The sequence below is a fragment of the Hippocampus guttulatus genome, chromosome 13, assembly GCF_054856545.1.
Source record: "Hippocampus guttulatus isolate MCC_2025c chromosome 13, RoL_Hgut_1.0, whole genome shotgun sequence".
Taxonomy (NCBI): Eukaryota; Metazoa; Chordata; class Actinopteri; order Syngnathiformes; family Syngnathidae; genus Hippocampus; species Hippocampus guttulatus.
This window is the reverse complement of record NC_141273.1, coordinates 6545345-6563290: the sequence shown is the minus strand read 5'-3', so window position 1 is coordinate 6563290 and position 17946 is coordinate 6545345. Positions and strand designations below refer to the sequence as shown.

General features: G+C 41.0%; 1 protein-coding gene across 1 annotated transcript in view; it reads right to left on the bottom strand.

Moving 5' to 3' along the window:
• dlgap2a (discs, large (Drosophila) homolog-associated protein 2a) overlaps window positions 1–17946 on the bottom strand; it is a 143484-nt gene that overhangs the window by 123901 nt on the left and 1637 nt on the right. Inside the window, exon 2 of the mRNA XM_086128063.1 lies at window positions 13746–13800. Within this exon, the coding sequence (XP_085984189.1) occupies window positions 13746–13800 (55 nt within the window). The remainder of the gene's footprint in view (window positions 1–13745; window positions 13801–17946) is intronic.

Sequence of the window (17946 nt, the reverse complement as noted above, 5' to 3'; positions counted from 1 at the left end):
TCCGTACATACACTTGTATACTGTAGTGTAGGTAATCATGAAACAGAGTGAGAGTGGCTCAACAGTATTACTGGGAAAGAAATGGCTACGAATGCTTTTTTAATGCTGCTGTCTGTAACATATTTGAACCGTCTCTTGTCTGCAGTGACAGCCTCTTCGGTGCCGTGTGTCAGATGGTGAGATTGAGGTGAGGCGTGACTTAATGCCACAAGCATTGTGAGCTTCGGATACGATACATCATGTAGTTAATCATGGCATCAAGCTTGTCTTTTTGGAGTATAGCACCATCTCATGGTCCCAGTGATAAGTTGAGAATCAGACGCTACATTTATTGACTCAAACTGCATAATAAAATGAGCCTAAGATGGTCGACCCCTGCTCAGAAATTTAAAATCCAGATAACATTCCAAAACCAACACATAACATTCTGAAACCAACACACACACACATAGAAAGGGGTCTGATCCCCTCCCCCACCCCCAAAGGCTGACAATTACAGTCTACTGTCATCTACTCTATTTTAACAGTAGCAAAGAGGGATGCCCTTAGTCTGTGAACTGTACAATCAGCAGTGTTGCCATAGAACGTGAGAGTTAAAGACTTAGGACTTGACTTAAGACATGAAAACGTAAGAGATTTGCCTGTAAGTCCTACTGTCAGTTGAAAGAAAAACAGACAAATGAAGTTGTTCCGAGTATAAAAACATTTTGAGTCACACTCAGAGAACCAGTTGTATGATGAATGTTAAAGTTGTGTTTTGAAGTGGTGTTGAGTTGGAGTATATTGGAGTATATATAAGTTTCACACATTACATGAGTGTATTTGGGACTTGGTGAAGACTTGATGGTTTCTTGCAGAAAAGCAAGAGTGATTGATAGCATTTCACAAAAAGCAGGATTGATTCAGAGCATTTCACACAACCATTACACAATCGCGCGGCACAACTATTTCAGAGACAGAAGTAGAAGTCACTTCCTGACAAAGGCCTCCACCTTTTCAAAATCCAAAGTTAAATTCACACAATAAGGCCTCCGTGCACAACAATGGAAGCCACATTTTAGCTCTAGGTCAGTGAACAAGTGTTGTGATCCCCGGTTAAAAAGACGTAGGGCTGAAAACTGTATTTTATTTCACATGGAGTTCAGACTCTTAGAGTGGAGGCTTGCATAATCTCTGTGATGCAGACTGAAGGGAGAGATAAGATGTCACCTTGAATGAAAGCAAGCTCCAGTTAAACTAATAGGCAAATGAATGGGTTGCTGGTGCAGAAAATTAAATAGGCCATGCATTACCTTCATGAATAGAGAATATTGCCTGGCCTGCAGTAAAAGAATATTTATCCAAAATCTGAAGGAAAAATGAAGAAATATTATCATATTATCGAGCGGGGCTACTCGAATAAAAATCTGAAAGGCTACAATTTTTTTGTTCAATGAGTGAAAGATAAGAGGCAACACTTGCTCAAAACAAAAACAAAATGCTCGCTAAAATATAGCAGAATTTCTATTTTGATATAAAAGCAAATAAAAAAGGGGGATTCCCGGTACTTAAGTGTGTAAAAGGCACTGCCCTCTAATGGTCAACTTATAAATACAAAAACCTATGTTCAAAGCAGGTGCAGAGCTGGCATGCGCAACAGGTTGGCCATCTTTGATCGCAAGCGACGGCAACACACTTGGACAAAAGAAGGAGGTTGTGCATATGCACAAGAATATCATATCATAAATATAAAAGATATATGGGGCGGCCCGGTGCTCGACTGATTAGCGTGTCAGCTTCACAGTGCAGAGGTGCAGGGTTCCATTCCGGCTCCAGCCTTCCTGTGTGGCGTTTGCATGTTCTCCCTGTGCCTGCATGGGTTTTCTCCGGGTACTCCAGTTTCCTCCCACATTCTAAAAACATGCAAGCGAGGTTAATCACTCTAAATTGTCCCTCGGTGTAATTGCTCAGCGCAAACGGTTGCTTGTCTATGTGTGCCCTGCTATTGGCTGGCAACCAGTTCAGGGTGTACCCCGCCTGCTGTCCAAAATCAGTCGGGAGATCGGCTCCAGCACGCCCACAACCCTCGTGAGGATAAAGTGGTTTAGATAATGGATGATTTGGATGGAAACAAATCACAGAAACGACTTTACAGGGTCCTAATCTCCATTTTATGAAGCTCCTTTGTGCCTGAAGTGAAAAATCTGCACTTTACTCAACCTACGCAGCCAAAGGGATTTGCAAAGGCTTTTCACAGACAGTTCGCAGCAAATTGAAAAACCTGATATTTTAATTTGACTAGCAACAGTAAGAAATGATTGCAATATTTTTTTTATTTTTTATAATGCTGAACAAAAACAGATGACTCAGTCATGAATTCAAATAACTAGGGTTGATGGCCTCATTTTCTGTGTCCTTGAAAGAAGGAATATGTCGATTCGTGCTTGTTATTGGTGACCTATCACGATGCGCCACGGGTTTTTGTCGTGATTATTTTGAAGGCTGATTGGTAGCCTTGTTTGGCTGATCCCTCAAGGCGTGCAGCAATCATTTATATTCAACTACATTACAGTAGCGTTGAAGGGAGTTGTAAAACATGTGATTCTGCTCTGAAATGACAATGTCCTGATGGGCAAACCCAAACAAAAGAAAATGGTCAGTGAAATCAGAGAGGCATGCAGAGCATGGGGCGTCTGCCTTACAGTAATGGTTCAAGGTTTTCTGCCTGGGGTGTGGATGGTTTCTCCAGGTACTCCGATTTCCCACCCCCAAATCGTGTTAGTTTAACTGAAGACACTATGTAAGTTGTCCACGAGTTTGAATGGTTGTCTAATTGTGCTCTGCGCTTGACTGGTGATTAGACCCAGCCTCTCACACAAGGGCAGCTTGGATAGATTCCGGCTCACCTGCGACCTTGAGCAGGATAAGCAGGAGAAAATGGATGGAATGATTGAGATCAGAAAGGCCAATGAAGAAAGAAACAGTGCTATATATTTTCAACCATTCTGCAATTCCCTCACATCTAGACTGTGCAACAGATTTTCCCTCCAAGCTGTTAGGCTGCTAAAGACTTGTCTACCCATGGCACAGAGAATGCTGTTTGCTATCATTTCACTGGATCATACTGCAACAGCATGCATCCTGCGTTACTACTTGCTGCTATTGTGCACTCCATTTGCCACAGCTGCGTCTGCCAGTTTTGCACACCACAGTGTTCATAAAACAGTGAAGACATCTTCGCAAATTGGTTTTATCATGTTATTAAGATATTATTTTATACTATATTATCCATGACGCTCTCTTGCTCTCTCTCTCTCCAAATATGTCCATATATTATATATATACTGTATATACACACACATACAACTACTCGCAAAAATTAAGGGATATTTGGCTTTCAGCTGAAATGTATGGACAATTTTAAAAGGTTCACACGACAGTGAAATCATATCATGAAAGTAGGACATTTAAATAGAAGGATGCACTGGTGATTTCCTCACCTAAAGCAATTTGTTGAAACAAAAGTTAACAATAATGGTGGGTACACCACAACAAAAAATGCCAACGTCTCAATATCTTGTCATGTGCCCTTCAGCATCCATTACAGCTTGACAACAACATCTCATGCTGTTCACAACTCGACTTATTGTCTACTGAGGCATGGTCACATCAGCGGCTGATGCACAGAGCTCTCCTTGACGTCTCCAGCATCGTTGACAGCCATCGTTTCTGTAAATCGAATTTCACGAGAGAACAGCACTAAGGCCCACTGTTTCCTCGTCCAGCGTAAATGCTCCCTTGCCCTTGCAAGACCATGACGCCTGTGCCCGGTGGTGTGGTGCAGGTCCTATAGTACGCAGGGCATACTGAGGTAAACGGTTTGGAATGGTCTGACGTGACACTTGGGTGCCTCTCACCTCCCTTAAACATGCCTGGACTTGAGTGACATTCATCATCCGGTTTCACATGGCATTGTTCACAATGTAGCGTGGGATGTGGCCAAAGGATGTCCACGTCTACATCTTTCTGTGACTCTTCCAGTCGCTTCGTATGTCTGTTGCAACCTGCTGATGACACTCTATACTTCCATCTGAGAATGTCCTGTTTGAAGCATCACAATGGCAAGTAATTGTTCATCCATTGTTCAGCGTCGTCTTGGTCTCATGATGTCAAAGTGTGAACAGCGTGATGAGGACAACTGTTGAAACACCAGCTCTAATTGAACCAGGACATTTATTGATCGCTTCAAGGGTCATACGCCTGTTTTTAATTTTGTCGTTCAGCTCCTCGTTAGAAAACAGCAACTTGGACAAAAAGTATTGAAAAATTTAACAATTGGATATGTGAATTCAAAAACTGAGAGAAGGTCACATTAAAATCACCTGTCAAGATTTACTTTTTGTGAGTACAATAGTGTATACTGTATCTACATACAGTTTTTTGTGTGTGTGTGTGGATAGATAGATAGATAGATAGATAGATAGATAGATAGATAGATAGATAGATAGATAGATAGATAGATAGATAGACAGACAGACAGACAGACAGACAGACAGACAGACAGACAGACAGACAGACAGAGAGATAGACAGATAGACAGATAGATAGATAGATAGATAGACAGACAGACAGACAGACAGATAGATCCAAGCTATAACAGGATGACAAGAAGCAGATTTCACATGCTCATGTACGGTTGGTTGCAAATGTGAGAATAATTTTCTCTGATGAGCTGGTATTATGGCTTCTGGGGCGACATGTCAATAAGCTACAGTGGACTGCGGTAGTTTGCCCAACAAAGATCTTGCAATAAAAATAAACGTATGGGTTTTCCTTATTTGACATCGTGAAGACCAATGAACCATTTCATTTGATTTACAATGACGTGCATGGCTGTTTGCTTGGGTTATTAATCCCAAGGCTGCCACAGAGGAAAACATCTATCATTACACAGTTTTCTAATACCAAGAAAATTCATACAACAACATTCATACAACAATTACTAGTTCTGGTAAATTATGGAAAGTATGGAATAATTATGGAGTTATGGAAAACAAAGGTCAACAAGCCGTGGAGGATTTGTGATTTGTGTTTTTGAATTGAAAATAACTGTTAATTTAAGCATGGTACCAATATATGTAAATAATGACAAAGGATGATTTTATTTGACTTCACCCAAGAGTCATTGAATACAGAGATGATATGACATCAATGGAGCCATTAGATTTGATATACCACTTATCTTTTTCGTGGTCACGGGTTAGCTGGAGCCTACCGAAGCTGTAGTTTACAGAAACAGAAAATTAATCGATTAATCCGCAACAAATGGATCATCAAATTTATCGACAGCTATTTGCAAACATCAGAATCAGAATCAGAATCAGAATCAGAATCAGAATCATCTTTATTGGCCAAGTATGTAGAACACACAAGGAATTTGTCTCCGGTATAACACGCTGCATTAGTATCATCGTAAACAACAAATCATTGAACCATTTTAGAGTAACCAGTAGCAGTATTTGTAGTACAAGAAGAGTGACTACGTCAGTGACTGTTTAAGGAGTTAATGGCTAGAGGGAAGAAGCTGTTTAAGTGTCTACTGGATTTGGTGCGCATGGATCTGTAGCGTCTGCCTGAGGGGAGTAGCTGGAAAAGGTGGTGGGCAGGGTGCGGGGGATCCAGGAGGATTTTCCGTGCCCTTGTCTTGATTCTTGCAGTGTGCAAGTCCTCAAGAGTGGGTAGGGCGGTGCCAACGATTTTTTCCGCCGTCCTAACTGTCCGTTGAAGTCGGATTTTGTCCTTTTTTGTGGCGGCCCCAAACCAAACCGTGATGGAAGAACACAGGATTGATTCGATGACTGCCGTGTAGAACTGTCGTAGCACCTCCTGTGGCAGGCCATGCTTCCTCAGCAGCCTCAGGAAGTACATCCTCTGCCGCGCCCTTTTCAGGATGGAGATGGTGTTGACTTCCCACTTCATGTCCTGGGAGACTGTGATTCCCAGGAACTTGAAGGTCTCGACGGTTGACACGGGGCAGTTGGATAGTGTGAGGGGCAACTGTGGAGAAGAATGTTTCCTGAAGTCCACGATCATCTCTACAGTCTTGAGCGTGTTCAGCCCGAGGTTGTGTCGGCATTTGCTTTTACTTTGGAGAACAACACTCAACATAGTTCCCCATATTCTGACATGTGACGGACAAAACCAGTGACTGAATCATAATATTTTTCCGGACAAAAAAAGTATTTTTAATTGATGATGAAAATAATCGTTTTCACACACACACTCCGTCCATCCATCCATTTTCTGTTCCGTTTTATCCTCAAAAGGTCACAGCCACTTGTATATATTAAATAAAAATTATTTTTGAGTGGCACTGAATATCGAGGACAATAATGCTGGCTCATAGCGAAAACACATTTTTGGGGGGTTCTGAGTTATGGCCTCCTTGTACTTGTAAGTACCGTCAAATGTGGCTGTATAAACATAATCACGGGCACTGGAACTGCACTGTTTTAGGTTTTATTTTTCAAGATGAACGGTGAACATTTCTGGCTGTCTGTTTACCTGCAACGAGCAAAAGTCCAGGTCCAATGTGATGAAATCTCAATATAATGTCACTGCTTTGTCACTTTAATTGACAAATCGTCTTTCTACGAGTAGCATTCTGTTCTACTTTGTAATTGGCAGCCCTACTGCTGAACTTATCTACAGTCATTACCGTCTCTGTGTGAGAGTACTGACAGCTTCTGTCTTTCGGTGGACTTCAAGACAAATTGGGACTTCATTCTTTACACAGAATCTTTCCTTGCATTGATTAAGCTAAATTCTACAATAGAGAATAGATTTGGGAGGCGTTCCACACAGACAAGAAGCAAACACTGCAGCGAGCTAGGGGCTTTTTCAAGACCAGACTAGCACCATTACAAAAACTTGCAATTAATATTATTTGTATTTCATGAACTCAAAAATGACTGGATGAGGATCACTTCATTGATGCACATTTAAAATTACATATTAAAACATTTTTTTGAAACTGCTTCATCTGCCATCCCCTGTGTCTTCTGTATCTCAATCCTGCACATCAGTGCCTCATTCAAGTGGTAGTTCTGTGTGTCAGGATGCCATTCATCGCGCTTTCAACATCGGAGTGACATGACATGCACAAGCAGTGAGCAGTGAATTGACGAGAGCACAACTGAACTGTGAATAAATTGAAGCCATGATGCCGGAACGACAGGAGGAAGCAGAGATGATTGCAAATTTGTCAACACCTCGACAAATACCAGTCAAAAATCTGGTTAAAATACTGTCCCTCCCATTTTTTCCCATTCCCTCCAAACCGCCTTCATCATTAAATAAGCAAAAGCGCGACTGCAGTAAATCAACGCTTTATCCCAAGATTACTAATTTTGTCAGTGACAAACCAAGGCAAACAAACCACATGCAGCAGGTGTCACCCTGCCAGGCATGGTGCTTCTCACTGACAGGAGTCCCCACTGGGACATACAAGAAGAATTACACTCACATTTTTACTGTCCTGGGCAGCTAACGCTGTCGAGGATGTCAACTGAGCACTATGAATATATTTTAACTGCACGCAGCCGTTTTGCTGCTCACAGTCGGTTCCTTTTATGAGTCTGAATCAACAACAGGATACATTGGCGACAGTCTTGAATTCAAAGTTCGGTCTCATTCAACTGAATGGATCCAGACCCTTGAGGTTTGTCAAATGTTTTACCACACACTTCACTTATTTCAGGTAGATGTGAAATTATGAAACACAATATATGTGTAATGTGTTTCCTGTATATTTGTGTTCGTGTTTCGGACATATGTGTTTTTCACAGGACAGCACGGAGATCTCTCTCTCTCTCTCTCTCTCTCTCTCTCTCTCTCTCTCTCTCTCTCTCTCTCTCTATATATATATATATATATATATATATATACATACAGGTATATCACTCACAATTAGACCTAGGGACAACGTAGAGTGTTTAATTACCCTACCATATATGTTTTTGTAATGTGGGAGGAAACCGGAGTATACGGAGAAAACCCACACAGGCACAGGGAGAACATGCAAATTCCACACAGGAAGGCCGGAGCCGGAATCGAACCCTGCACCTCTGCACTGTGAGGCGGACGTGCTCACCAGTTGATCACCGTGCTGCCGCAGGCCAACTCTTGTAAAGCCAATTTGAAACAATGCGATCTCATTCAATCTCACAAATTACGGGGCCGGATTGCAACTGAATATGGTGATGAAACACATCTTGCACCAATTATTGTTGACAAGACTCCCACTTCTATGCAATGTGTAACAAAATATCTAAATGCACTATAGACTTTCAGATATATACACGGCAGGTGAGCACTACACAAAGCTTTTGTAATCCATTTTATTGCAATCACTTTGGTTGTGCAACTGATCATTCACAGCAAGACAGAGGCGTGTTGCAAGGCTAAGCTCACTTGTAACAGTTTAATGGATCTTCTTTGATCGTGCTGGAGGGTTCTTCAGGGAGAGAGTAAAGGAGAGGGTGGGGTAAAGAGTATTGGGCACAAGGCCTGAGAAGGAGAGATAGTGCAGCACTCATTATCACCCACCGCGCTTGAGAGTTCAGCGGAAGTCCATACCACACAATTGACTCAAAATCTGTTCAATTTAAATGGAAGAGCTCTGTTTTTCACATCATGCAGTGATACTTATCTGTTAACCTCGATGTCTATGACACAGTTTATATTTCAAATTTATTGTGCTTCCTGTGGTACGTCTTTTGGTGAACTCCTGTGGAGAGCAATTCGGTTCTACATTACATCATTTCGCTTAACATTCTTCCTGGTATCATAATTAGGGCACTACTGGTCACCTTAAATTGTGTGACAATTCTCTGGATCACCTGCACTGCAGTCATTGTATCCTAATAACCGCACTACCGGTCACTTTATTTTTGCTTGATGATTCTCTGTGTCATTTGCACAGCTGCCATTGTTTGGAACTACAGCACGAATGGTACCCTTACGTTACGTAAAGACTCTGTACTTAGTCTTTCAAGTCAAGAAGTCAAGATGGCGCCCGAGTAGGCAGCCGTCAGCAAGTGCTCATGAGCCTTGCTTTTTTTTGTTGTTTTTGTGTTTGTTTTGTCACTTTGTGTTGTTTACGTCGTGTGGACCTGATGTGGACTTTTTTCAGCATTTTTTGGCCATGACATTCATCAAGGAGGAGACTCTGTGCTCGGTGGTTGTGCCTTCTCGGCAGCATGGGTATACCAGCACTGTTTTTGACTGGGAGGAATGTCGGCGCCATTTGACTGTCGTTGCTGGACAGTCCCGGGGCGCTTGTGTCTTGCGGCTGTAATGGGCAGCATTTTTCACAGCCCCGCTTTGTTCAGCGGAGAGATCGGTGCTGTTGAACGGTCTGCGGCTGGATGGATGTAAGTCTTGAGGAGCCGACGATGAGAAGAAAGGAGCGTTAGCGCGGAGCGCCGATGCGGATTTGGAACTGGGAGTCGCGGCTTGGAGTTTGAAGCGGATTACGCGGGACAGGAGAAGTGAACTCATCTCTTTTCGTCAATGGACGCTACAGCTTCGTGTTTGCTTTCAAAACTTAGCTTGTAGCAGACGTGTGCACATTTTCAGCATGACGTCTCTGATCCACTGGTGAAAGGACACTTTGAGCCTCTCCTCTTTCATCTAGAACTGCTTCAGACAACAACGTGTATGCAGAAAAGTGGTGAAGATTGCACGACTGTCTGTGTCCTATGTGTTGTGTTGTGTTATTTTTGTTATTTTGACTTCAAAATGGCGCCGCGAGAGTGGCTGCCTTTCCAGCAGCTCCTATATTTTGTTGTTCTACTTCTTCCTTTCATAACTTTGCTGCTGTGAATTGGCAATTTCTCCATTGCGAGACTAATAAAGGTTTTCTTATCTTATCTTTTCTTATCTTACGTCTTTTTTCTTTTTGTTATAGTTGCTTAGTCTGCAATACGAGTGTGGCTATGACTACCGGAGATCCATTTCTTGTGTGTTTTTACATACTTGGTCAAGAAAGATGCTTCTGATTCTGCCGATTTATAAAGACGGATAAGGACGTCATCTATGAGTTCATCTGGGGTTCAGAACATTCACAATAAAAATGTAACAAATGAATGATTATCACTGAGGTTGAACACGGTGAGACATAAAAGTGACCACTAATTACAGAAGCTCAGAGAGAGGCTGCTGATTGAATCTTGTGTCAGGGAGATTTACCGAGTGAGATGAGCAAACGGAGACAGAACATGCAAAGCATTGATAAGGAAGACAAAGTCTGGGAGAGGAACCACTGAACTGATGCAGTTTCTGTTGTAGTCAAGAGGTTAGGGGAATTTTCAGTGGCTATTTGACATGAGTTTTATCGAGAAATTTCACGTGAATCCTAATGTTCTCCATTGAAGTATACTCGATGTCATACACAAGCTCCTGTTATGTTTTTGTTTAGATTACATTCGGTTTTGTTCCTTCGTGCCCTTTTTGTCTTCACCTGTTCTCGTCATGCGTGTCCCTTGTGTTGAACCAATCAGCTCCCTCAACGCTTTGTGTCTTGTCCAGGTGTTTCTTGTTGTCTCATCAATGTGCTTGTATTTAGTTCTCTGGGTTCTCTCAGTCTTTGTTGGTTTATTGTGTGTTTCTGTGTGCGCCTGTGATGGTTTGTTTCTGGCATTGGTTTTTTGTTACTTTTCGGGACTTTGTTTGTATACTTCAGTCAGTTTTTCCAGTGTACTCCTGCAAGTATTTTTGTTAATATATATTGAGCCCACCCTGCTCCTCCAGCTTCCCTGCTTTTTGGGGTCCTCGACCTACCATCACACAAAACATGTTTCATTATTTTATGACTGTTGAAAAATTTTAAAGACACTCCAAAAAAATAAAAATAGCAACATTTCCAACTTTGCAATTGGAAAGGGTCGTATGATGGAAAATATGGCTATAGTGTCACTGTCTTGTGAGAAAACACTTATGTTCATTTTTCTCATTTATTTTTTACATTAAAGGGGTGTTTCAGACATCCCATTCACGTTAAAGTTCGGAAAAAAAAGACAAAAATGGACATGCGTTTTTCATAGTCGATCACTCATGCAAGGTGCACTAATGTTGTGAATGCAAAACTGTGAATTCCCCAAAAATGCAAATATGATACAAGGGCTTCCCTCCAAAACTCAGCAGTTGGTTTTATATATTCAGTATATATATATATATATATATATATATATATATATACACACACACAACAGGGACGCAACCAGATATTCAGCACGGACAAGTAGTGAAAGAATGATAAAATACTAACGCACTAATTAATGTCTCTAAAGAGAAATATTCTGAATTGCCTGTCTGGAAATGCTGAGTGCTCACGAGAGCAGAGGATGAACTGAAGTGGAGGAACACACTGATAACAGAGCGTGTACGATGATGATAAGCCTCATAACCACAGTTTCTTTGCACAAGCTTATGAATATGACAAATAGATGAGAATTAGAGGTGTCAAGCAAATGCAGGAGATTGTTCTTTTTCTTTCCAAGTGATGTGTTTGTATTAGTGCTCGAAAACTGCCCAGGAGAGGGCGCCTTTTATTCAATTGATTAGCCGTGCTCACACACTTAATGTCAAGTTCATCAACTAACTCAGCTGCAATAACAATATTTTTGTGGTAATTTTTGGGGGGTAATTCCTTTTGCTGCCCTTCAGTTATTCATGACACTTTCCAATGCATGTCATGACACCCTGTAATCTGATAACATGACAAGATGTCCACTGTAGTAACTGCTGTCCCTGACAGGGTTAATGAGAACCAAAGTCTGACTCAACACTAGATACTCTAATCACCATTCCTCGAACTGTGTTTATGATGTGGAAAAAGTGACAGCGTTTTAAACTGAGAGTGACTCATATGCAAGGTGTTTTATAAAAACAGGATGCGGAGGTAATTGTGATGACTGGAGGCAAGAACTAATTTGACCAAATCAAATATGTTTTCCCATATATGCAATGATACCGTTGATTGCCGTTATTTCATCAAAAGTTCAATTGAACCTTTCAAACTCTCAGCCCAGTTTACTTTCACCGTTTTAAAGCTTTAAAACCTCAATTGACAGCAAGATTCCAAGGCTCCCCCGGCAGGGTTGCCGCAACTATTTCGTCGGCCTACGTGTCAGGTCAGAGAATGCTATGTGCATACACCAAAGCTTCGAGGTAGAAAACATTAGTTCAGAAATTCTGTCATCCACAGAAAAACAACAGGGGGAAAAAAAAACCTTTCCACAGGGGCAGATGTTGTTGTGATGATAATACAGCCACAATTCAAAGAAATGAGCAAACCAACTCACAGACACATTGTGTTGTATATCAGCAACAAAAGAGAGGTTTTGTTTGCAGGAAGGAAGAGCCGCATGCAATCAAACTGCAGTCGAAAAGTAGGCCTATATTATTAGGAGGACTGCAGTCAGGTACCAAAGTATATCTCCTTTTTCTTCACTCTCAACAGCAAACTCTTCACACCTGTAACAATGTGAACAAGCCCATCACGATCATTAAATTACTAGCAACTAACACCTATACTGTAATTCTTGCTATGTTGTTTTTATTTGTCAAAAGTTAGAAATTGATTTCTCTTTACTCAATCCTCTTTGGCTCATTTGTTTTTAATTCATGATGGTGTTTTGTAGGTGGCACTGGTGAGGACATCCGTCTCACAGAGGTCCTGGGTTCGAATCCGGGCACCGGCCTTTTTGTGTGGAGTTTGTATGTGTCCGTGTGGGTTTTCTCTGTGTACTCTGGTTTCTTCTGATTTGTCTTGTGAGTGTAAATGGTTGTTTATCAATGTGTGCCTTGTAATAGGCTGGGAACCAGTTCAGGGTGTACCCGGCCTCCAGCCCCAAGAAAGCTAGGACAGGCCCCAGAATGCCCGTGAAAATGAGCGGTTTGTTATTTGTAAACAAAATTATTTAAAAAAAAATTATGAGACTTTATTATTATATAAGTTAATATTCAATTCCATTAACACACACACACATTTACAAAAAGTGCTAAAAATTGATACCGTTGAGTTACGGTATCAACCGGGAATCGGAACTTAACCAGTTCAAACGTGAATGGTACCCATCCTTCCTCCATGGAATACTCACAATGAGATACGAGTAGTAGAAGCAAGTTGCGACTGAGCCCTATTAAACTAACTCATTTTTCACAGATAATTAAAAATATCTGCTTTTGAGAAGTGTCATATTGCCTGTATGCATGTGTTCCTACACCATTTGTGTATGCCTATTCATTATTTGAAGGATTACCACTACCGGAAGTCGTGAGCATTTCAAAGGTATTTGACATTGACATCAGCATTAGCACTTATTTTTTAACAAAGCACGTGTTGCATTTCAATATCCAATGTGTGTAATTATTTCTGCTGTGTGTTCAGTTTTGCAATAAACCAATTGGGTGTCATTAAATAGTTTAAAGAACACTCAAGAAGGGCAGAGTAAACATTTGCCGCGCACAAGCAACATGATGCATTCAGGGCAACATCAGACAACTTGCAAGCACACCGCACCGGCCGGTCGGCACATTCATTATTTTTCTTCTAATCTTTGTGAAAAGCCAAAATATAAATTACAATTAAATTTCGATTCATTGTCCAGCCGTACCCATGACACACATGAAATTGTTCTTATTGTCGCATCACCAGAACGAATGTGCTTTGGAGAGAGGATCTATTTTTGGGAGGTTATTACCTGCATTCCTGTTTGGGAAGATACAGCAATGCTTCTGAAGAATGGCTGGCAACACCTGTGAGGAAACGTGAAAAAAGTAGTCAGTATTAGCAACTCCAAGCAGAGAAAGATGGACAACAAGGTAACATACTGTAGACACAGAGCAGTTTCCCCATTGCCATCAATTTCTCCTGTGTGAGTCCATTGTTAACTTTTACAGGATCCTCCAAGTCGCTGACCACCAAAGTCCTGTTTCCAGTTTCCAAAGTTTCTGTCTGCAGTCACACTCAATGAGCTTTTGAATAGTTCATGAAAAGTACATACAGTAAAATATACTGTATTCTTGATGTGGTTCGATAAAACCGCAATGGGTGGGCATATTTCTAATTGGATTTTCATTATGTATCACTTCAACAAGCCTTCCGGTACCAGCAAGTTGAAACTACAAATACAAGAGCCAATTATTGAACTGTTCACTTGCCGCAGGCTCCACATTCTACTCAATAATGAAAGCTTAACATCTTTTCTCTTGGGTAATCTAAAATTGTAATTGATATAAAATACTGTTTTAGCTGATACTAATCTGGCCCCTGGAGGACGTCTGAAAAGGTGGCAGTGCAGAAGTGGACAGTAAAGAAAAAGGGTGTAAATTGCTTTTAAGGTCACCGGATTGTTTGACTTATATGCGTGTCACTGACTGTCAATATTAATTGAGTTCCAAAGGCTTTCTAACAAAAAGAAGCCCAGAGAAGAAATAACGTAGCTCAGCAGTTGCGATCTATTTCCCCCTTTGTCCTTGCCACTGACTGACAGATCCAGAAAGATTACATAAGAAATATGAAAATACTCATCCGACTCCTATGATTGTATTGCTAACATTGCTCTACACTGACTCTCGGAAATCTAATATACTTTACTGCTAGCTGAGAATGAACTAGATAATTATCCCCTTTAATTAAGCTAAGCAGTGAGGTATCCCTCAAGAGAAAGAGATGAACCCAAATGGGTTGTCCCGAACCATCAAATTATTTTCTTTCTCTGACGCGGGATCGGTTTGCATTAGCGGCAGCCTAAAAAGGAACGTCTATACTTCTCTCTCCCCAGCTACTTCATCCAGCGCTTCCGGGGGGATTCTACAGGTGTTCCGAGGTCAGCCAAGAGGCATATGCCATTTTCCAATTCAAATTTTTGTCCGTTTTTATGTCTTGGTGATCTTGTGAAACGTTAGAAGTCGCAGCCCAAGTCCTGTTCCACTGAAAGTAAAGACAAACTGAGAACGCACTGAATGCAAGGATGCACCAGGTTGGTGACTTGTAAAGAGTTGGCTGCGAAAACATTTCAAAATGCATTTGAAAAGTTTTTCTCACCCCCTTTATCATTTTGTGGAAATACGAGGAGCAGTTCAAATATAATGAGTCTTGTTCTATTTACCGGACTTATAGTTCTTTTTTTTTATTTTTTATTATGAATTATCACACACACAACATATAGTGTATTATGAAACCTCTAATGAAATGCATCGTACAGTGCGTATACATAACATACGTTGCAAATTGAAACGCCCAAGGAACATTCATCGATTCTAACCAGAGTTTATTTATTGGGGGGGAAAAAAAACCCGTTAGAATTTTTTTTAAAGATGCCATCGCATCGAACCGAAATGTTCTCCTTTGGAATATAATCAAGAAGAATTAATTTGATTATACCGTATCATATACTGTACCATAAGAGCTGAAAACATCCTTTTGAACTAAATCTCCAGTTTTCGGATGAAAGCACAGCTCACCCATTCAACAGTAATGTGATACAGCAAGAGAACATCTTTCTTATCTTATAACTCCGACAGTGTAAAGATTGCCTCCGTGACGTTTCATAGGTCAACCCGGCCACAAATTTCACTTCAGTAGTCAAGTGTGAAACAAGTGGTGGCTACTGGTGAAAAGTCGGTATGTGGCGATGAAAACAATTCAAATTGATGCTGGTTGGCAGCGATGTACTGTACTGGAGGAGTGAGGAGAACAAACTGTCAGTGCCTCATCTGTGTCTCAGACACACAGAGCTGTCGCTTGCCTTGTTAAAAGGATTACAGACAAGCCATCTAATTTTACATACATCAGTGCCTCAGGCGTCGGTGTTTTGTCTGTTCAAGCGGGGAGGATTGATGACAGACACAAATACAAAACATGCACGGGCAATCCCCGGAACACATAACTGGGACATTTATATTTAGGGGTGCTGAAATGCAATTAGGTTCCTCACAGTCATCATCAATATAAAAAGACAGATTATTTGAATCACTTTTTATGAAAAGGCACATTTTACATGACGTGCACACACGCTCATGTTTAAACTGCATATATCACAACTAAGGGATTTCAATAATTGATTATGACCAACTTAAGTATGATCCATTTTGCAAGACATCTCGAAAAAAAAAAAAAAAGAGATCCTCAAAGATACTGTATTTCAAGTGAAGCTCTTGGAAATGGACACACACTCTTCAAATAAGTTAGCAATGTTCCATCATTGGCAGCACGGTTAGCATGCCCGCCTAACAGTGCAGAGGTGCAGAGTTCGATTCCGGCACGGCCTTCCTATTCAAAAGTCAAATAAATAGTCAAAAAAATGTAATGTTTATAAAATGATGTGATACTGGATTACATGGTTTAATACCTGTTGCTTTTTTTCCCAAATGTATTTTCTTTTTTTAACGTATACTGTTTTGGTATTTTCTTTCGAAGAAATTTGCAGTTGGGCTCGGTCCCTACTGAAGTGTATAGCGGCGATGCTATTCTTCAATATCTCAACCTCTGTGGACTATTTTTGCTTTGGTTTGGCAACTGTAATGACATCATACCAATTTCCCTCGCAGTAATAGATTGATTTTTGGTGAGGCCAGACAGTAGCTTGTGATACAATGATTGTATTTTAAGACAAAAGGGACCTATTAAAATGACAACAAAGTACATGTGGTGTAGCAGCAGAATCACATTTGTGCAGGGTTAAGAGTCTGAAAATAGAGCTCGCTAAATGTTTCAGGACTAGCTCCTCTCCACTCTCGAGCAAAATGGCATCACTACTCACATACATGTGGACTTTCAGCCTTGCTTTGCATCTTGAAACAGGTCGTAAGAGCCTTATCGTGTCACTGTCAAGATGGCAAATGTCCATGCAGGCCTTGTATTGATAACTTTGAGATTGCACGGGTGATGTGATGAAGGTTTGTGCATGTGTGCTCTGCTGAAAGACTCGTTTCCAGAGCGCCTACTTCGGGCAGTAAAAGGGTGTTTAGCGATCTATTTGTGTCTTGTGTTCATCAAACATCTTATTTTTTAATTATATCCTGCTCCTTTTATGTAACGTAAAAGCCTTGTAGGAATGATTAAGCTTAAATATGAAATATAGATATCCATCTGGATAGGGAAAGGGAGAAGTTGGGCGAATCTTAGTGATGTTTTACAACACACACAGGTCAGGTGTCATGTATGCATTTCAGTCATCCTACGGGGCATGGACTGTTGTCACAAAAGAGATTAAATTTGAAACCAAAAAACAAACAAAGAGTTTTCCCCTTCAATGTGGGCCAGATGATCAACCAACACCTTCACAAAAAGATCTTATGGCGTCCGCTTCGTTCTGTGTGTGAGAAGAGGCCGGAGTTGTGCTAGTACAACTAAAGTCGGCTTCACCAGGAAATTTGTGTCTGCTCAAAAGGCCGTGAGCATCTGACAGTTCCTGGTTGGGAAGAACTTCATGGTGCTGGAGAAACCTCCCTACTCAGCCTCTCCAAGTCTGTCTTAAGGTGGGTCAACAAGGGGGCCTGGGCTGAAGACGTGGATGACATTGAGATGGAAAGGTGCGGCTGCTGCAGGAAGAATGCTTCCGAATGGCATGAAGGCCCTTTTTTTCCCTGTCTCAGGCTGACTATGGGTTGATATATCGGTCATGTATATTGCTCATACACTAATAGACCATCATTGTTGATAATTGTGTGATTGGAGAGTTTTACTTTCCCAGTTTTTCCAGAGCTCCTGTTTTAATGTCAGTGCCATCTTGAGAATAATGATGCTGCCCCGAGGTAATGTCACCATGAAGGTCTGTGTGAATCCATTTTGACGCATGTTTCAAGACATAATTAATCAACATTCAATTCCACACACAACAAATTCTATTCAATCCCTTTATTGATTTTCAGGTCCATCCCTCATCTAAATGTACCTTA